Genomic DNA, 21,478 nt, shown 5'->3' with positions numbered 1-21,478 from the left:
CACCAAAATCCAGAACTTGGTATTGGGCACAGAAGAAACAATGGTCTCCTATGATGTTACATCCCTCTTCACCTGCATACCCACTACAGAGGCAATTGAAACAGTCAGGAAACAGTTGCTACTAGACAACACCTTAGGCTGTAGAACAGAACTTAGCCCAGACCAAGTGTGTGCCTTACTGGACCTTTGTCTGAGTACCACCTACTTCAAGTATAAGGACAAGTTCTACAAGCAAAAACATGGCTGTGCTATGGGATCGCCAGTCTCACCTATTGTAGCGAACCTGTATATGGAGGAAGTAGAAAGGAAAGCCCTGACCACTTACAAGAGTTACAGGCTTTCACCGACCACATCAACTCAGTGGATCATAACATCAATTTCAGGCGGGAAGATATGCACAACAACAAACTGGCGTTTCTGGACTGTCTTATAACAGTGGAAGAGGGAAGGAAGCTGGGAATAGCGGTCTATCTAAAACACACACACACACAGACCAGTACCTGCTATTTGATTCCCACCATCCTCTAGACCACAAACTGGGAGTCATCCAGACTCTACGCCACCGGGCAGAGAAAATCCCCACCAGCACAGAGGCCAAGGCGAAGGAACTCAAACACCTCAGAGGGGCACTTAAAACTTGTGGGTATCCAGTTTGGGCCTTTGTCAAAACAGAAGGAAGGAGAAGAAAGAGCACCAAGACTACCAGTGAGGGCGAGAAGCATTACAGACGCAAGAATATGGTTATCCCATATGTAGCTGGGGTGTCTGAGAAACTCAAAAGGATTTTTTTTTTAAATCAGATCATTTTTTATTGAACATTTTACAGTGTAACTACACGTTTCATCACAGTACGTACAAGGATGACATAGAGACATATTGTCCACATGGCTAATAACAAACAGGACACCAGACTATGTGTAGTAATCAAGTTTCAATCCAACCCCCCCACCCCTCCCATCCCACCCCACCCTAAGCTGCAAAATACAAAAGGCACATTGTTAAACAGTTCTATTCAGACGTCGAAACGACAGCCATGGCTCCCACAATTTTTCAAATTTCGCTGGGCATCCACGCTTCTGGTATACCATCCGTTCATAACTCAGCATCACGTCAACCGCACTTAAATATTCGCCTAGAATTGGCGGTGCTGTCTGTATCCAATGTAGGGCAATTAATTTTCTAGCAACATACAACACTCTACCTATAGCTATTTTATGCCCCTGACCGGTGGCCAATTCAGAGACATACCCCAACACACACACCTTCGGGTCAGAGGGTATTCGAACTTTGTAAACGTCCTGTGTTGTCTGACGTACCATCTCCCAGTATCTCCCCAACCTCTCGCACGTCCACATCATATGCATCAAATCTGCAGACACTACAGAGCATCTTGGACATTCATCCGTGGGTCTAAACCCTATACGGAACAAAAAAAACGGTGTTTTGTAGACTCTATGGACAATAAACAGCTGCGAGAGTTTACGTCCTTCACTCAAGGAAGAGAGAGGTATCGCCTCTAGTATGTCAGACCACTGGTCGTCAGTTAATCCTCTAAAGGATTTTTAATAAACATCACATTCCTGTTTGCTTTAAACCCAGCAACACACTGAGGCAACAACTGGTTCACCCCAAAGACCCAACGCCTAAACACAAGATGGACAACATTGTGTACGCAGTCCAGTGCAATGAGGAATGCTCAGAACTGTATATCGGCGAAACAAAACAACAACTACATCAGCGTATGGCTCAGCATAGAAGAGCCATAACCTCTGGTCAAGATTCAGCCGTGTACTTACATCTAAAAGGAACAGGTCACACCTTTGAAGACAGTCAAGTACGTGTTTTGGATAAGGAGGCCGATTGGTACAAACGAGGCGTGAAGGAGGCCATCTACGTAAAAATGGAGAAGCCAAGCTTGAATAGAGGTGGGGGGGTTAGACATCTATTGTCTGCCACATACAATGCTGTCTTGACACCTTTTTCTGGGAAGTCTTTATCACCTACTGACTCCAATTAGGATAATGGAATCAACACCTTTGACCCAATGCTGGGTATAATTACCAGATGTGGATTCAGTTACATATTGATTCCCAGAATTTTTGTACAATCACTCAGAATTGAGAAAGCTCGTTGGAAGAACGAGCGAAACGTTTTCAAGAAATCTACAGTACGTCCAGTTGCCTTGATTTATTCTTTACAGATATATACCATGACCTGGATAAATGAGAACCTTCACAGACACTGTAAATTAGGGTCTTGAATTGGGGACTCTTTATTGGGAATTTTAAGCAGAGGTCTAGTTTTGCAACAGCTGGAGGGCCGCAGTTTGGACATGCCTGGCATACTCGAAAGCTGCTATGTTCTAATGGGGGACACTGGACCACCCCCATTCTTGTTTGGTGGGGATCTCAATGCGTGGACTTGCGCCAATTTAACAGCGTATTGGGGCTAAATTGTTGTAGGTAGAATACCCCTTTAAGGCTACAGGCACACGACCGTATGTGTTTTGCAGTCAGTAAATTGCGGAAACGCAAAAAAAAAAAAACGGATGACATTCTTATGCCATCCCCCTCCCTTTTTTTTTTTTCTTTTTTCTTTTGCGGGGCTACAGAACGGACATACTGATGAAATGAATAGGTCCGCATCCTATCTGCAAAAAAAAAAAAAACGGAACAGACACGGAAACCAAATACGTTTGTGTGCATGTAGCCTAATTCTGTGACTGTGTGTGAATGGAAGCAGGCAATTTTCTGAGGAGATATCTGACCCCCTAACAACTAGTTGGGGTGATCAAGGACCTAATAAGTGCCCACATGACCTGTTCAGATCCTACAAGCTCCATTCCTAACCTTCCTTGGAGATCAGCGCGTTGTCTTTCATTTTCTCTAGATGTACAGCATGCTGAATATAAGAATTGTCCTGGTGGGGCTGGAGATCTGGACAAATGTGAATCACATCAACATTGAAGGCTCTGCCGGGGAAGTGCTTGGCCGCTTTGTGCAATGGCGTGAGACGCAACTTATACCGCGGCGCAGACATGACAGCGCACAGTTTGTTCTGTAAGTAATCCGCCTTCGCTGATCTAGCAGGGCTGGTCTTATTTTGTCCTACCTCATGCAGCAGCATTCTTCTGTTGTAGTCGCTTACTCTTAGACTTTCATCGGTGAGTTGGATACTGTAGAGGCAATATTAAATTTGGAAGCTATTACCATTGCACTCAATCAGTGCATGTCTTGCTGCATTATAACTACTGGCGCTAACTGGAAATATAGATAAGTGACAGACCAGGAGAACGATGATAAGTAGTCCCATTATCTGTGATTTGATTACATCCGCAACAGACACCCATAATATGCACTCTCAATAGGGTTAATGTAATACCGGTATATATTTTGTGGTGGTAACACTGCCATCTGCTGGTTATGTGATGTTAATGCTTCTTCTCCTATAGATAAGAAGAGCATTTCCCACTGTTAGAATATATAACGACCCTAAGTCCTTAAAGGGGTTGTCTGCAGCTACTGTATAATTTTTGCAGAAGGTGAAATATACTTAAAGGGATTATAGTTAAAGGAATTTTGTATTTTTTTTTTTTAGATAAGGGGCAAATTGTTATGAATCACTCTCCCATAGCTGCCGTTTGGATGCCTACTGGGCCCCCGTTGATCTGGGCTTGACTCACTGGAAATATCAGGCGATATCATTGGCCGCACCCTCCTCCGCTGGTGATTGGCTGAGCGGACATTTCCTGATATTTCCTCCGTGTCCAGAGGTATCCGTTTACTATATCCCTCCTCCTTAGAGAAATGGGGTGCAATATGCCAGGTAGCCATTGGGTATTTTTGCTGTCTGTTGCTACCGGCCTCCCTGATGAGCTCCTGTATGGGTGAAATGTGTAGGGGGAAGGGTGACAGAATAGCATACAAGCTAGCTGAGGGACAGCGTTTTGGTAACCCGGGGGTGTGCCCTTTTTAGAGTGGCGCCTCCATGCAAGAGGTTACAGCAAAACCTGATATTTCATATCTTAATTTCCATGTGTATACATTGAGGTATACTATAACTCCTAGGCAGCATGCATTCCCCCTGCTCATCCGCTCGTGCCACCTGCACCTAAAACATCTCCACAATCTGGAAACAAAACTCGCATTGTGGCCCTGATCCATTCCCGCCTCGATTACTGTAACTCATTACTAATCTGCCTTCCCCTCATGTAGCTCTCCCCTCTCCTATCTATCCCGAAGGCAGCAGCCAGGCTCCTCTATATGTCCACCGCCATGTGCCAGTCACTAGATAGAAGCCTTCCCCCTCTTCCAGTCACTGCACCGATGCCTCCACCCTGTTCCAGTCACTGCACCGATGCCTCCACCCTGTTCCAGTCACTACTAGACCGATGCCTCCACCCTGTTCCAGTCACTGCACCGATGCCTCCACCCTGTTCCAGTCACTGCACCGATGCCTCCACCCTGTTCCAGTCACTGCACCGATGCCTCCACCCTGTTCCAGTCACTGCACCGATGCCTCCACCCTGTTCCAGTCACTACTAGACCGATGCCTCCACCCTGTTCCAGTCACTACTAGACCGATGCCTCCACCCTGTTCCAGTCACTACTAGACCGATGCCTCCACCCTGTTCCAGTCACTACTAGACCGATGCCTCCACCCTGTTCCAGTCACTACTAGACCGATGCCTCCACCCTGTTCCAGTCACTACTAGACCGATGCCTCCACCCTGTTCCAGTCACTACTAGACCGATGCCTCCACCCTGTTCCAGTCACTACTAGACCGATGCCTCCACCCTGTGCCAGTCACTACTAGACCGATGCCTCCACCCTGTGCCAGTCACTACTAGACCGATGCCTCCACCCTGTGCCAGTCACTACTAGACCGATGCCTCCACCCTGTTCCAGTCACTGCACCGATGCCTCCACCCTGTTCCAGTCACTGCACCGATGCCTCCACCCTGTTCCAGTCACTGCACCGATGCCTCCACCCTGTTCCAGTCACTGCACCGATGCCTCCACCCTGTTCCAGTCACTACTAGACCGATGCCTCCACCCTGTTCCAGTCACTACTAGACCGATGCCTCCACCCTGTTCCAGTCACTACTAGACCGATGCCTCCACCCTGTTCCAGTCACTACTAGACCGATGCCTCCACCCTGTTCCAGTCACTACTAGACCGATGCCTCCACCCTGTTCCAGTCACTACTAGACCGATGCCTCCACCCTGTTCCAGTCACTACTAGACCGATGCCTCCACCCTGTTCCAGTCACTACTAGACCGATGCCTCCACCCTGTTCCAGTCACTACTAGACCGATGCCTCCACCCTGTGCCAGTCACTACTAGACCGATGCCTCCACCCTGTGCCAGTCACTACTAGACCGATGCCTCCACCCTGTGCCAGTCACTACTAGACCGATGCCTCCACCCTGTGCCAGTCACTACTAGACCGATGCCTCCACCCTGTGCCAGTCACTACTAGACCGATGCCTCCACCCTGTGCCAGTCACTACTAGACCGATGCCACCACCCTGTGCCAGTCACTACTAGACCGATGCCTCCACCCTGTGCCAGTCACTACTAGACCGATGCCTCCACCCTGTGCCAGTCACTACTAGACCGATGCCTCCACCCTGTGCCAGTCACTACTAGACCGATGCCTCCACCCTGTGCCAGTCACTACTAGACCGATGCCTCCACCCTGTGCCAGTCACTACTAGACCGATGCCTCCACCCTGTGCCAGTCACTACTAGACCGATGCCTCCACCCTGTCCCAGTCACTACTAGACCGATGCCTCCACCCTGTGCCAGTCACTACTAGACCGATGCCTCCACCCTGTGCCAGTCACTACTAGACCGATGCCTCCACCCTGTCCCAGTCACTACTAGACCGATGCCTCCACCCTGTCCCAGTCACTACTAGACCGATGCCTCCACCCTGTGCCAGTCACTACTAGACCGATGCCTCCACCCTGTGCCAGTCACTACTAGACCGATGCCTCCACCCTGTTCCAGTCACTACTAGACCGATGCCTCCACCCTGTTCCAGTCACTACTAGACCGATGCCTCCACCCTGTTCCAGTCACTACTAGACCGATGCCTCCACCCTGTTCCAGTCACTACTAGACCGATGCCTCCACCCTGTTCCAGTCACTACTAGACCGATGCCTCCCCCCTGTTCCAGTCACTGCAATGCCCATCCGCTGTAGAATACAGTTTAACTTATCACTCTCTTCCAGAAGCCTTTGCACAGTGCTTCATCTCTATATCTGTGGCTAGCATCTTCCGAAGCCTTCCCCCTTTACCTCTGGAGTCACCTCTATCTTCTGATAGATTGTAAGCTCTTGTGAGCAGGGCCCTCACTCCTATTGTCTGATTGGTTTGTTACTGTGTAATGCCTGATATTGTTGTATCTGTACCCTCTTGATAATGAAAGATGATGGTGGTTATTATTAGGCCATAGCCTGTAGCGGATATTAGACTATAGTTTTGCTGCATTTAGTTGATGTCTTTCTTTATTATCTTTGCAGGAAGAAAAGATTTGGGGGCACCGCAGGAATGGCCTTTGTGGGTACCGTTTGTTCCAGGAGCCACGCTGGCGGAATAAATGTGGTATGAAAACTGTACTGTATCAATATCTGTTAGTCTACCCCCTAATAGGACTCGTTTATGGCAGAGCTTACTTTTCCCCAGTGTATCGGCAGCGGCAGTGATGATGGTGGTAGTAGTAGTTCCTGAGTGACTCCTTAAGCACTTTGCTATCTTTTCAAGTTAACCATGGGCATGCTATTCCATTATCATTAACTCTTTCTGCAGTTCCCAGGCTGGGAGGTGCAAAATTGACATCTTCATGGTCAGTTCATTAGAAAGTGTGATGGATGCCGGAGGCAGTGAACTCCCGCCGCAGCAGTAGTCTTTAATGCTATAAACAAGTGGTACCTTACTGTCCAAACCCAGTGCAGGACCTTGGTGGTTTGAGACCTTCTATGGTTGTCTCTTCTCTTTCCCCCGCGGGTATCCCGGCAGTTCCATACTTCTCTGACAACTTTTCAGTCTCAGGAGTGGTGTCTTCCTGGATGAGGCTTCTCTCTGGGCCTACTTTGCAGGAGGGGTGGACCAAGTCCATCACCCTGGTAATATAACCAGATGTGCCAGTTAGTTAACCATTTGTTGTCTATACCTTGCCATTATGTATACGTAGTGCGCAAATAAAAAAAGCGATTTTAAGAGTACATCACGACATTTAACTTTGTAACATTAAATAATAAACCCTTTTAGAAGTAATTAACCCTTTGGAGTGTTCCACTGGGGCACTTATATGCTTACATGGTAAGCATGTGAACAAGCAGGGCTGCAGTGTAAAGCACTAGAAGAGTCTCAGATGAGATGAGAAGTAGATTTTAGTCAGAGCTCTGATACAGGACCTCAGTTCCCTTACGTAGGCCTATGATAGTCTGCAGCCCCCACTAGTGGGAGCTTGCTGCATATGCTTTACACATTGAACTCAAGTGTAACCCTGTATACGGCACGTGTCACTGATCCCTCTAGTGGTGACTGAATGTAGCAGCACGAGTGGTGAGAAGAGGGGCAGCATATCAGGCAGGTCACAAGCACAGACCCTTCCTGAATACATATAGGGCAGGGCTCACTGCGGCCACTGATACTTTGGAAGTGAAGCACTGTGATGAGTTAGGATCTTCTAGATTTCTTCTATGATTGGTAATTATGGGTTATGTCCTTCCTCTTAGTTCTCAAATCAGAACGTACCGTCTTTTTCTTCAATTGTCGCCCATGAACTGGGTCACAATTTGGGGATGAATCACGACGACGACAGAGGCTGCACCTGCTCTACGAAATACTGCATTATGAACTCCGGAGCCACGTAAGTCAGTCTGCTGTTAATTAAACTGGAATTTGACAATTCACACTGCGCGTGTCCAGGGTTTATGACCACCGCTGCAGCGGATACGAGGTGGTCAGTACAGGAGCTGCAGCGCAGATACGAGGTGGTCAGTACAGGAGCTGCAGCGCAGATACGAGGTGGTCAGTACAGGAGCTGCAGCGCAGATACGAGGTGGTCAGTACAGGAGCTGCAGCGCAGATACGAGGTGGTCAGTACAGGAGCTGCAGCGCAGATACGAGGTGGTCAGTACAGGAGCTGCAGCGCAGATACGAGGTGGTCAGTACAGGAGCTGCAGCGCAGATACGAGGTGGTCAGTACAGGAGCTGCAGCGCAGATACGAGGTGGTCAGTACAGGAGCTGCAGCGCAGATACGAGGTGGTCAGTACAGGAGCTGCAACGCAGATATACGAGGTGGTCAGTACAGGAGCTGCAGTCCAGATACGAGGTGGTCCGTACAGGAGCTGCAGCGAAGATACTAGAGGTGGTCCGTACAGGAGCTGCAGTCCAGATACCAGGTGGTCAGTACAGGAGCTGCAGCGCAGATACGACGTGGTCAGTACAGGAGCTGCAGCGCAGATACGAGGTGGTCAGTACAGGAGCTGCAGCGCAGATACGAGGTGGTCAGTACAGGAGCTGCAGCGGATATGAGGTGGTCAGTACAGGAGCAGCAGCGCAGGTACAAGGTGGTCAGTACAGGAGCTGCAGAGCAGGTACAAGGTGGTCAGTACAGGAGCTGCAGAGCAGATACGAGGTGGTTACTGAATTACAGGGTGGTCGTAACCCCTGAAAACGAGCAGTGTATAATTTGATGGAAAAATGAATCCAGGAAGCAATATGGACAATCACAATACATTAGTAAGTGCCTTGTATTAACTTTATCTACATGATAAATGCTGTTTGCTAAATGGAGACAACCCCTTTAAAGAAGAGGTTGTTCGGATGGGTCCAGCAGGTGGAGCCGCAGGAAGCATCCAACCACCGTCTTCTTTTGGCTTCATGCACACAACCATCTTTTTCCATTCATGTGCTATGCACATTTTTTGTGGGCCCATTCATTTCTATGGGATCATGCACACATGCTTGTTGTGTTTTTTTTTTTTTTTTTTTTTGGTTGGCTTTTCGGCAGATTATAGAACATGTTCTATTTTTGTCCATATTGCAGATGAGAATAGTCCTTTCTCTTGATGGGAGTGAGAAAAATGCAGAATGCACATGGAAGATATCCATATTTTGTGGACTGAAATACTGACACTGCCATGTGCATGAAGGCTTTGGATCGCCTTTTTGTCCTTGCATTATGTGGACAGCCGTATTTTTTTCAATGACAACTATGCAATGCTTAATTTCTCCTGTGGTGGCGCTGCAGGAGAATTAAACTCTTGCTGCCTGGGTCTGCCACAGAATCTGGCTGTGATCCACACTGGAGGAAACTGCATGGGGTTTATGAAAATGTTACATAGAGGTGGTTTCCTGGAAGGGATTGGGGGTTATTTATTAAGATCGGCGTTTTAGACGCCGGTCTTAAGAACCCCTATAGCTGGCGGTGGATCAGCCGGAGTTATGAAGAGGCACAGGCCTCTCCATAACTTCGGCGCATCCAGCGCCAGCTTCCTAGCTCTCTTACATTTAGACCATTTTCTTCGCCTAAACTAGGCCGGCCCGCCCCCTTTCCTACCCACCCCACGCCCGCTTTTTTTAGACCTGGTGTGAGCGGGGGAAAGCCGCAGATTGGGGCACAATAACTGTTGCACCGCAGTCTGCGCCAGAAATACGCCTAATACAGGTGTATTTCTGGATAATAAATAACCTCCGTTATCTTTAGATTTTATTATTATGACAGTAAGGCCTCATGCACACGGCCGTTGTTTTGGTCCGCATCAGAGCCGCCGTTTTGGCGGCTTGGATGCGGACCCATTCACTTCAATGGGGCCGCAAAAGATGCGGACAGCACTCCGTGTGCTGTCCACATCCGTGGCTCCGTTCCGCGGCCCCGCTAAAAGAAATAATATGTCCTATTCTTGTCTGCGCTTTGTGGACAAGAATAGGCATTTATATTTTATATTTTTTTTGCACGGTCGTGTGCATGAGGCCTTAGGCTGGGGTGACATTGGATATAATGATGGTCAGTGTCGCAGTGAGAGGCAGCAGAGAATCCAGACCTGATGGATTTGGCGTTGTTGCATGCAACTTACTCCACTGACTATAATATAATGTATATTTGACTTTTGTGTGACTTGGCTGTTTTTTGGTTTTTTTTTGTTGTTGTTGCGCAACTTTTCTGCAACTTGTGCCACATGTCGCCCGGCCTTTTACATATAATCCTGCTTTATCCCCCTTTCGGCAGAGATTCTAAAAACTTCAGCAGCTGCAGCGAAGACGACTTTGAGAAGCTGATTCTGAACAAAGGAGGGAGTTGCCTCCTGAATATGCCTAGGCCAGATGAGTCCTACACCGCCCCCTTCTGCGGGAACAAATTGGTGGACCCAGGGGAGGAGTGCGACTGTGGAAATGAAAAGGTGAGCGCATGAATATACCGTTGGCTTCACGGAACACTGCCCCTAGTGGCCAAGTAGCTTCACAACAAAAGCAATAAGCTGTTATGTGCTGTATATGATTAATTTACATCTCGCTGCATCCATTGCAACTGGCAGACATCATACTGCTGTATAAAAAGTGAAATATGATTTAGCCCTGGTGGGCAGGACGAGACTTGCACAGCATGGGAAAAAAATTGACTTCTCTGCTTTTTCTGTGTTTTTGGGGGGTTTCTAGGAATGTGAGAAGGATCCATGTTGCCAGCCTGGGACGTGCAAGCTGCGTTCAGGAGCGGAGTGTGCGAATGGCGGCTGCTGCCAAAACTGCCGGGTGAGAGTAATGCACAGTTTATTACCCATGAGTTTCATCGAGTAGCCAAAGACTGAACACTCGCTGAAATTGTGTGTTCTACGCCGATGAGAAGTCACTATGCGGGGGGTGTTAGTGGGCGTACAAGCACAGGAGCAGTGCCTCTGAGTCCACCATGACGGGAGTAAAACAACTGTTCTGCACAGCTACAGCACCATTCTGACTGAGATCAGAGGAACTTTTGTTCTCAGTCATTTAACCCCTTTGCACCCCCACATGCACACGACCGATGCCCGTATATTGCGGACCCGCTATATGCGGGCCGCAATACGGCCACGGGGGCACCCGGTCGTGTGCTTGTAGCCTTATTAGAAAGCCCCTATGTAAATGGATTGACACTACCAAGACATGGGTAGTGGAAGTCATTTTGCCAAATTCGATATTTCTTAATCCCCTCTTCTTAATTATTATTTTTTTCCTCCAGTTTTCTCCTGGTGGTACCGTGTGCCGAGCTGTGACCAATGAATGCGATCTCCCCGAGTATTGCAATGGTTCTTCACCTTTCTGCCAACCAGACGTATTCATTCAAAATGGAAACCCCTGCCAGAACAACAAAGCCTATTGTTACAATGGCATTTGCCAGTATTATGATGGCCAGTGCCAAGGAATTTTTGGACAGAGTAAGTGCTTGACCTGAGTATTGAGCTGTGCCACAATTTGGTATTCCCATTTACTTATTGTATGTGCAGTATGGCCACATGTTTAGATGCCATCAGAGAGGAACTGCTGTTACGAAGGAAACAGTGCAGGTATGTTTTGTTCTGAAGCCTTTGTGTAGAGAACCTTTTCTAGGAACCGAGGTCACGGAGATGGCAAGGGACACCGAGATCCATTGTCCAAACTTTTGTATCACTGGCATCCTCAGAATTTTATGTATGAAAGTAAAAGGGTTTATATTCACACTTCGTATGCATGAGGACATGCTCCCGGTGCATACACCAAACGTGTCCATGGACCACTGTGGGTGGTACCTTATGGGGATGAGCCGTTTCCTTAAGAGCTTACAATCTATGACAGCGTTTCTCAGTCAACACCTAGTTTGCACAACACTGCCCTAGAAACCAGTTTGGTGTTAAGTGGTCCTATTAGGGTCCTGGCAGCTTTCTAATATGTGTATATGATTGTATGTTGTAGATGCAAAGGCAGCTGCTCCTATATGTTTCCAAAATGTAAACTCCAAAGGTGACCGATTTGGGAACTGCGGTTATCAAGGCAGTGCATACAAATCGTGTGAATCACGGTAAGTTGTAAGATTCGGCCTGGAGAAACCTTTGGCATTTGGTCGCTTTTTTTAGCAGCATATGAACCCTGGCATTTCCTATCAGTTGCAGTTCTGATAAACCTTTATAATAGGGTAAAATACAGCACTGAAGACCACGTGTACCACACGATTGTATCTTTGCATAAGCCCCCTACTTGTAAAATTATTGAGGGGGATTCCGAACTTGAGACACCCCTCTCTATGATCCATAGTGGAGAGCCACAAGACAACTCTCATTGAGTGATTTGAGCTGTATGCAATGCTACATTTCCCCTGTAGTGGCCGCTGCAGGGAAAATGAGCAGTCAACAGCAAAGTCAACTTTTGTGACTTGCAGTGACCTTTGTGTGTTCTTAATGGGGTTTTTTCGTTGGGGCAGCTCCTTTCAGTATGCCCTTTAATGTATGCAGGCATCATACGTGGGGTTTCTCACTCTGGAGGACTTAGCGCAGCCATGTATTTTGTGTTCATTGATGTGTCTTCTGGCTCTGTTATATTCATACATTTTCTGTCCCCAGGAATGCACTCTGCGGAAAGTTACAGTGTGAAAATGTGAAATCCATGCCTATCTTTGGTATTGAGCCATCAATTATTACGACCGTGGTCCCAGGTATGGGTATAACCTGTTGGGGAGTGGATTTCCAACTTGGTACCGATGTTCCAGATCCTGCTATGGTCAATGAGGGCACCAAGTGTGCAGAAGGCAAGGTAAGGATTCCAAAAACCTATTTGATCCTTTCTTGCCATACACTGATTATTCTTCTATTCCAAGGAAGTAATGTCATCTGTATTTTATCTGTTAGTCTTTAAAGGATTTGTGTTGTCTCTTCATTTTAGGTCTGTAAGGATTTCCAGTGTGTTGATGCATCAGTACTGGGTTATGACTGTGATGTACAAAATAAGTGTGGAGGTAATGGGGTGAGTATGGCACCTTTTATCCATCATTTTTGTTGCTTATCTCAACCCACATTCTCTGGTAGGGTCATGATCATTACCAGCTTTAGTTTAGTAAAGTTTTTGGATATGTGCTCCTATCCTTCTTTGTCATGGAATACATCAGGGGTGTTTGATGGACCCATTACGGTCCCCTCTATTTAAATTGTAGAGTTGACAAACAGTTTTCTATGTGGTTCCTCAATTTAAAGGGGGTTTGTCAAATTTTACATTCTTGACATATCAAACAGGTACATCATAAATGTTATATCTATGGAGTTCAACAGGGAGGAACCTTAGACATTTTAAGAATGACAGGGTCCCTTTTTCTATACAGTTCCTCCTCCTTTCAAATCAAAAGTGTGTATGCCAACTCATGAAAAGTATTTTTCTACGTGGCACTGTTGGAGTTTGAATTTCTATTGCTAAGCAGCTGCACCAAAACCTCAGTCCAACAAGTCCAGGTTTGGCAGATTTCAGGACACCTGTATAGTTTGGGGGAAGAGACAGTTTTCCTTAGTTTTGGTTGAGTGTTTAGTTCCAGTAAAAGAAATCTTAAGAGAAAGGGACATTTTGTAGAATTCTAGTGTTGAACTGGACAACAAGCCCCCCCATCAGTTTCTAACCTCACTAACCTTTTGGCTGAAGAGAGGTGAATCCATGAATACACAATTATGGCATGTCCTCCAATTCCAGTCCTGCCCATGCTTGCTTCATTCTTATCAATCAATGGGCACCTCACTAGGTGGGACGGAGACCTCTTTTCTGGAGATAGGTGTGGGTCTCCCCACTGGGAGTGACATATGAGACATTTATGGCATATCTTGTGGATATGAGCTAAATATCTCTGGTGGGAATACCACTGTGACAAGCAGATATGGATTTCATCAGTGTGTTTCTGACTTCTTGTTTTCTAGGTCTGTAACAGCAATAAGAACTGTCACTGTAATGATGGCTGGGCCTACCCAGACTGCACAAAGAAGGGTTATGGTGGAAGCATTGACAGTGGCCCTACATATAACGGTATGATAATGGAAACTAGTGGTGAAGGAGTAATTTTTATGGGGAATAACAACTTCATACTACATCAGAACTGTTTTAAAGCATTAAAGGGAGGCTGTCCCCTTGATTGACCACACACTGACCTCTGGTACTTTATATGTCTGTGCTCTCCTCCCACATTCCCCAGTAATACATTGCCAGGACTCACGAGCATGCACACATAATGCAGAAGTCCTCCTCAGCATGAACTCATGAGTCCTGTCAAAATATTACATTGTGGAGGCACAGTGGGAGGGGGGTATAGACATATAGTCAGTGTCGGTTAATAGTGGTTAATCGCGTTAATCGAGCTACAGACTACCTTTAAAGGGATTGTCCACTCCTTGTATATTGACGGCCTATCCTCAGAATAGTCCTCAGTATCTGATCGCACCCCCAGCTGTTTAATAGTAGCTCCAGAACTACACAGCTCCATCCATCATGTAGTAGATTGAGCTGATTACTGCATTCATTTCAATGGGTGCAACATTCAGAAACCAGCTCTGTTCACTGCACAAGAAGTGGACAGCCCCTTTGACCGTGAGGCCTCCTGTGTTAGTGTCTAGTAATGCCGTTGTAGTTTTTCTTTTTACAGTATTTCCCAGCACATTCTAAGTTACATTCATGTTGAGTTGAAGTACCGGTATATTTCTAGTCCTTGTTCCTGACCACAGGCTTCTATTTTGTTTCTTGAACATTACAGATAAAGACACTTCTCTCAGGGATGGGCTGCTTGTTTTCTTTCTCTTGGTCCTACCTCTGTTGGCTCTTGGAGTATTTGTATTTTTCCGAAGAAATGAACTAAAGAGGAAATTCTGTGGAAGGAGAAGATCACACGGGTAAGTGATCAAAACATTTCAAAGCAAGTTCTTGATTGTCGTGGATTGACCAGTGGCATAGAAGGTAGAGAACCCTGGCACACTGTTAAAGGTCCGGGTTGCATCCTACAGCCCTAGCAGCAAAATATGTGTTTTCTGCCATGATTCATGTGAATCTATCTGGTACTGCAGCTCAGCTCTAGTCACTTGAAGTACCAGACATGGACAGTGATGTCTGGTATTGCACAGAATCAACTATGATCGTCAGATCTGTAGGACTGCCAAAAGTCACACATTGATGGCCATAAATGTGGATGTATCTTAGCTGAAAAATAAGCTTCTTTCTCCCCCTCCTCCTCCTAAAGTAACATGTTCTGCTATATCCATCATCTTGAGAGACAATTTGTCTGTCAGCTCAATGAAGGTTCAGCTCACATGCTGCCCGTAGACTTTAGAGGGGGAGGAAGGATGAGCTGCTAGATGGAGAACAAGGCATTTACTCTGATAAGATGTATTCAAACTTTCTTATAATGAGCTGTACCATTACGTTAGTCAATGGTGAGTTGTCCATGGTACGAATAATTACACCAGCAACATGCCAGACGAAACTGGCCAATCAGGGTGTCAGATTTTAAAAAAACTGATTCCATGATCCTCGGATACAATGGAAAATAATCGTTTTAATTAATTTCGTCCAACAATGACTAAAATCCAATATGGCCATAAAGATATTTGGCAAATGCAAGTTTTGCAAACGATGGATGAAATGACTGAAATCAGCCATTTCTGCCAACTTTAATTTCATGTGTTTAGCAAGCCTGTACCAGAACTGAAATCTACGCCATTATGGAGGCCGGTGATGATCGGCTATTCCCAGCCGTGCATCACCCAATCCCTGCTCTGCCCAATTTTTGGAAGCATGCTGAGTGGGGCACAAAGCCCCTGGATAGTCACAAACTTCTTTATGCAAGTTTTCTGGTGTACAGAGATTGATAATGGTCCCCTTTAGTATTTACATCCAATACATGAATTAATGTAGCCCTTCACTTTCTCCCAGCTGAGAGAGAGTGAGAATGAATGAGAGAGATAGCTTAAAGGGAACCTGTCACCAGTTTTATGGTGTCCTATCTAAGGGCAACATAAATAAGTGACTGCTTCTGTTAGCAAAATGCTGGGTCACTTTCTTTAATTAACCCAGTCAATCTGCCAACATCTTGTATTGAAAAGCTCCAGCTGATAATGATGAGTCATGAATATTCATGAGCTCCTGACTCTCCCCGCCCACCTGCTGCTGATTGACAGTTATTTTCCATATGAATCAGTAGAAGGGGGGCAGGGGAGTGTCTATATCTCTGAATTAAATATACGCTGGACTCAATGACATCACGCTGGACTCAAATCAGCTAATTAGCATGCAGCATCTTTGTGTGTATATTATGAGGTAACCATCTGTCACACCAGTAAGTGAATACATCTAAGGCACTTTTTAGTAGTTAATGATTGTATATAATTAGTTAGATTATAATCAAATATCCACATGACAGGTTCCCTTTAAGTAACTTGACTGCTTACCCAAATATGTAATTACATGCAGTCTGTGTGTCTGTAGAGGGGGACTATCCAGCTACTAATGTCCTATTATTACTGCAGCATCAACACTGATTAAACCAGGCATTCTCTTTCTCTGTCTATTTTTGATTGTCAACAGTACAACACAAGATGGTAACAGAGAGATACATAAAACTGCCCCTGGCAGAGGTGGTCCAACTGCAGGAGAACCAAGAAATACTCCAAGCAATGTACCAGATAGAGGTGGTGCCTCAACAGGTGCTCCAAGAAATGCATCACAAATGCAAGCAGCTAGATTTCCCCCTAATGCAAGACCTCAGAGAAATATGCAGAATGTGCCACCAGTTGGGGGCCCTGCAGCTACTGCTCCTCCCAGAAATGTGCCACCCATGGGACCCAACAGAAATATTCCCCAACCATTATATGAAAACGTGAGTACCTAAATATAAGATGCAAAGATTTCCTACCTAAGGATCAGTAACACAAGATGATTTTGCCTGGAGGTGGGGATTAAAGAACGGTTGGCTGTTAATTTTACCTGCAGCGGTCACTATAAGAGAAATGTAGTATTACGTTTGGCCTGTCAACTAAATGGCAGCCCGTGTAATAAACGGACAGACTCCATCCACCAGAGCTATAGCTGTTAGCAGAACTCTGTTCTGGAACATAGCGTTTGGGGGATATCAAGCAGGGGACCCTTTTCTAGAACTAAGAACATAATTTTAAACAATTTGTTACTTACATTTTATTCTTTCTTCACAGTCCTATAAACCGAATAACGCTGCAGTTCCTACCTATGCAGTAAGACAACCTCAACATACACCGTCTAGGTAAGTCGCCAAAAACTAATGGAGTTCTAACGGGAATATCCAGTAACCACTCCCCAACAAAAATATATTTAGCCTTAATGGGGTAGATTTATCGAAACTGGTGGAACATAGCAATCAGATGGCTGGCATCAGGCCGCTTTGGTAAACTATGCTCTGAATAATATGTTTGGGTCATTGCCTAGCGACATGCTTCTAGCCTCAGAGTAGCTCATGTGTCCGGACCTTTACTATGCTAGAGCCATTGGTCATATAACATTGCATATGGCTGCAGGATTTTGAAACCAGGGAGCCATTGGTCATTGTCGTTTATATTTCACACCTGTGGATTGAAGTGTGGCACAAGCATAGAGTGAGATGATACAATTCTTGCTTACAGCAGCTAACACTAGAGGGCGCTTATCGAAGATGGAATTTTACATCTCAATAATAAAATGGTCTTCGGTAAGCTCACAAGCTCCCCCTAGTGGTGGCCACAGACAGTAAAAATGTTATTTGGGTCATAGCCTAGGGGCAAAACGTCAGTTGGGTATGCAAAGAAAAGATGATATACTCTTCCATTTTAATATTATCGTTCCAGGCCTCCACCTCCGCACCAAAGAGAAGTCACACATCTTAACATCGCCCCAGCACGCCCGCCGCCTGCTCCTCCAGTATAACGCTGCTTTTTCGGATCAGCAGAGCCTTCTTATCTGACTTTAATATTAGGTACATATGTGTTTCCATGAGGCACATCTTTTACCATGCTTGGGAGACAGAATGATTGCTTTCCAGAAACATGAAGCTGGCCTTAAGGCCTATGGTGCTCGAGTTTCATAGCACAGTCATAGATTCTCAGTTTACAGCGCGTGACTTCAGAAATGTCTGAGCAATCATTCAAAAACGTATTACTCACACCTAAACAAGTAGACTTTTGAAGGATTTTGCTGAAGGATTTTTGTTGAATTGGATTTTCAGGCCTCAGAACATCCTGTCATCTGCACAAACCTATTGCTGCCTGTACTGGGCCAAATAATAGGGTGTTAGCATGCCGTCTATTTACCAACCACATCAGCTTGGTTTCATTAGTTTTCCCACACTGGATTTTCAGTCTTCTTCATAGTCATTAAAGGGTAGGTCCATATTAGCAATTAATTTTTTTTTTTACGTATCAATGCTTCGATCAGTTTATGACTACAGCTCCTATGCAGAGCTATGTGTCTCCATGGTAACCGACTACAAATGTCTCCCATGCCTCTGAAGGTCAAATTTCCTTTTCCATCTTCCCCTAATTTTTACTAACATTTGGATGGCAATATACACTGCAGGATCAGACTACGCAGGGTTTGTTTGTAGTCTGTTACCATGGAGACACATAAAATGGAATTATGTGCTGTAGAAACACAAAAAACTTTAACCTGGACTGTTTGAAATATTACTTTACATTTTACTTGCAGTGGTCTTATACACAAAAATAGTTTGGAAAGGTGGATGAAGCCTAAGGGCTGATTCACACCACCATGATCTGCACGGTCGTGGATTGGTTGCGTGTCTCTGGACGTCTGCGGCTCCTCTAACCCAAACCGATTGCATCATAAAACACTATGATGTAGTCATTTCGGGTCAGGGGAGCCCTTTTTGGTTCCCGGACTCAACACAATCGTGTGAATCAGCCCTTAAAAAATGAACTATGAAATTAAAGGGGTATTTGGCTATAATTTTTCAAACCCATTTCTACCACTATGAGCTCTTGACAATGTCTAATATATGGAGAAAAAGGGCCATATTTATTCTTACTGCCTAACAGCAAAACGGTCTTTGTTGCCCATAGCAACCAATCAGAGCACAGATTTCATTTTCCCAGAGCAGTTAACGATCTAGAAGGTGAGCTCTGATTGGTGGCTATAGGTAACAAAGACAGTTTTACTATTAGACAGTTTTGAGGCACAAGGGGGGGGGGGGGGGAGATTTGTCAAGACTGTGCAAAGGAAAACTGGCTTAGTTACCCATAGCAACCAATCAGATTCTACCTTTCATTTTTTTAGAGCTCCTTTTGTAAAAATAAAAGGATGAATCCCACAATGTCTATCTTCTATATCATCCTTCTTCTCCTCTCGCTTTTTTAAACTTAACATGGATAAAACAGAATTCATCATCTTCCCCCCATCTTGCTCAAACCCCCCCCCCCCCCCCCCCCAACAGACCTATCTATTACGATCAATGGCTGCACACTCTCCCCGGTCAACCAAGCCCGCTGCCTTGGAGTGACATTGGATTCTGCCCTTTCCAACATCTGCCGCCTCCAACTTAAAAACGTCTCCCGCATCCGCGCTTTCCTTAACTTTGAATCTGCGAAGATGCTTGTGCATGCCCTCTCATCATCTCCCGCCTAGACTACTGCAACACTCTCCTCTGTGGCCTTCCATCTAGCACTCTCGCACCCCTCCAATCTATCCTCAACTCTGCTGCCCGACTAATCCACCTCTCACCCTGTTACTCCTCTGCCTCTCCCCTCTGCCAATCCCTTCACTGGCTCCCCATTGCCCAACAAATTCACTTTAAAGTACTACCAAATACATACAAGGCCGTCCATAACCTGTCCCCTCCCTACATTCCCAATACATCCCCACACGCACTCTCCGATCCTCACAAGACCTCCTTCTCTCCTCTCCTCTTCCCACAATCGACTCCAAGACTCTTCTCCCGTGCATCCCCCATACCCTGGAACTTGCTATCCCAACATATCAGACTCTCACCTACAGTGGAGTCCTTCAAAAGAAACCTGAAAACTCACCTCTTCAGACAAGCCTAAACCCAGTGACCCTGCTGCCTCTATACCGCCATGACCCACTTCACCCGCACCTACTGTGTCCTTCTCCCATACCATGTAGACTGTAAGCCCTCGCGGGCAGGGCCCTCTCTCCTTCTGTACCAGTCTGTAACTCTTCTGGTTTAGGATTAGTGCAATTGTCTGTATTATGTATGTGCACCGCTTATCATATGTACAGCGCTATGGATTGAATGGCGCTTTAATAATAAATAATAATCTGATTGGTTGCTATGGGCAACTAAGCCCGTTTTCCTCTGCATCAGTTTGATAAATCTCCCCCAGGGAGTTCAATAGAAAATTGGAGCAGTGCCGAAAATAGCCAATCAGAATAATCCAGACACGACATCCGACTTCTGATTGGGTGCTGTGGGCAGCAAGTTCTGTTTTATTTGCACTACTTCTGACATATGACCCTATTGTGTTCCCACCTACCTATAGTGGAAGAAGCCATTTTATTTATCCTCCATCCCTGCTTCTTGTCCCAAATAGGCTGTGTTGTCATGCCGACTGTCCGACACTAAAAATGGCTGCTTCCACTTTCGGCCATGGTTACCTAGTTCCCCTATGAATTGTTATACTGTGAAGCAGACAATATAGATGCTGGATGAGGCGCATTTCTGAGAATGATGAGAACGTTAAATTATTTTACTAATCACTTTAAATTTTCTCATATTTTTATGTATTTTCAGTCTATTTTTTAATGTAGGATTTGTTTAACCAGAGAGTTTACATCTGTCCGTAGATCATTATCCACCTACATAGAGTAATCCTGTGTATCTGGAAGCTGAAAAGGTGTTCATTATGTGTAATATGCTAATGTAATGGAGAATTAAAGCCCTTTTAAAGGGGTATTCCCGTTACAGACACTGGGGGCATGTCTCTAGGATATGCTCCCATTGTCTGATAGGTGTGGGTCCCCCCATTTCCCCCCACCTATGCCGAGTGGTGGCTGAAGGATCCTGGGGTCTGGTCACCGCCAAGCGCTCTCCCCAAGTGAACGGGCTTGCGCGGCCACCTCTCCCATTCATTTCTATGGGGCTGACTGAAATAGCCGAACCATAGAAATAAATGGAGGACAGCTGTGCATGTGCAGTGCGCCCTCCACCACATTTCCCCACTCCGTTCTCGGTGCTACCCGCACCTATCAGACAATGGGGGCATATCCTAGCGGTATGCCCCCATTGTCTCTAATGGGACAACCCCTTTATGGCCACGTGACAGACTTGGCATTAATGGCGCGTCTTTTCAGTTCAGACTCCGCGCCAGTTTACAGTACAAACACCCTATGTACACATAGCATATTTCACCTGTTGCAGTGCGTAGGTTACATCCGTCCTTGCCAACTCCCCCAGAGTTTTCTGGAGGCTTCCAGAAAAAGTGTAGGACCCCTAAACCAACACTTCCTGTCCT

General features: G+C 45.9%; 1 protein-coding gene across 2 annotated transcripts in view; it reads left to right on the top strand.

The window, feature by feature from the left end:
* Positions 1-21,478, top strand: part of ADAM9 (ADAM metallopeptidase domain 9) — a 109,430-nt gene that overhangs the window by 74,928 nt on the left and 13,024 nt on the right. Inside the window, exons 9-22 of one of the 2 annotated variants that reach the window (XM_044279046.1) lie at positions 2,890-3,059; positions 6,535-6,616; positions 7,753-7,886; positions 10,252-10,423; positions 10,680-10,772; positions 11,236-11,431; positions 11,946-12,051; positions 12,590-12,779; positions 12,909-12,989; positions 13,922-14,027; positions 14,749-14,884; positions 16,572-16,863; positions 17,195-17,262; positions 17,840-17,967. In XM_044279046.1, coding sequence (XP_044134981.1) covers positions 2,890-3,059; positions 6,535-6,616; positions 7,753-7,886; positions 10,252-10,423; positions 10,680-10,772; positions 11,236-11,431; positions 11,946-12,051; positions 12,590-12,779; positions 12,909-12,989; positions 13,922-14,027; positions 14,749-14,884; positions 16,572-16,863; positions 17,195-17,262; positions 17,840-17,918 — 1,905 coding nt within the window. In that variant the 3' untranslated portion in view covers positions 17,919-17,967. Of the gene's footprint in view, positions 1-2,889; positions 3,060-6,534; positions 6,617-7,752; positions 7,887-10,251; positions 10,424-10,679; positions 10,773-11,235; positions 11,432-11,945; positions 12,052-12,589; positions 12,780-12,908; positions 12,990-13,921; positions 14,028-14,748; positions 14,885-16,571; positions 16,864-17,194; positions 17,263-17,839; positions 19,218-21,478 lie in introns of those variants that run through there. The other variant, XM_044279045.1, reaches the window with a different exon arrangement.

This window comes from Bufo gargarizans, chromosome 2 (assembly GCF_014858855.1).
Source record: "Bufo gargarizans isolate SCDJY-AF-19 chromosome 2, ASM1485885v1, whole genome shotgun sequence".
NCBI classification, from domain to species: domain Eukaryota; kingdom Metazoa; phylum Chordata; class Amphibia; order Anura; family Bufonidae; genus Bufo; species Bufo gargarizans.
This window is presented reverse-complemented; position numbering and strand designations above follow the sequence as displayed.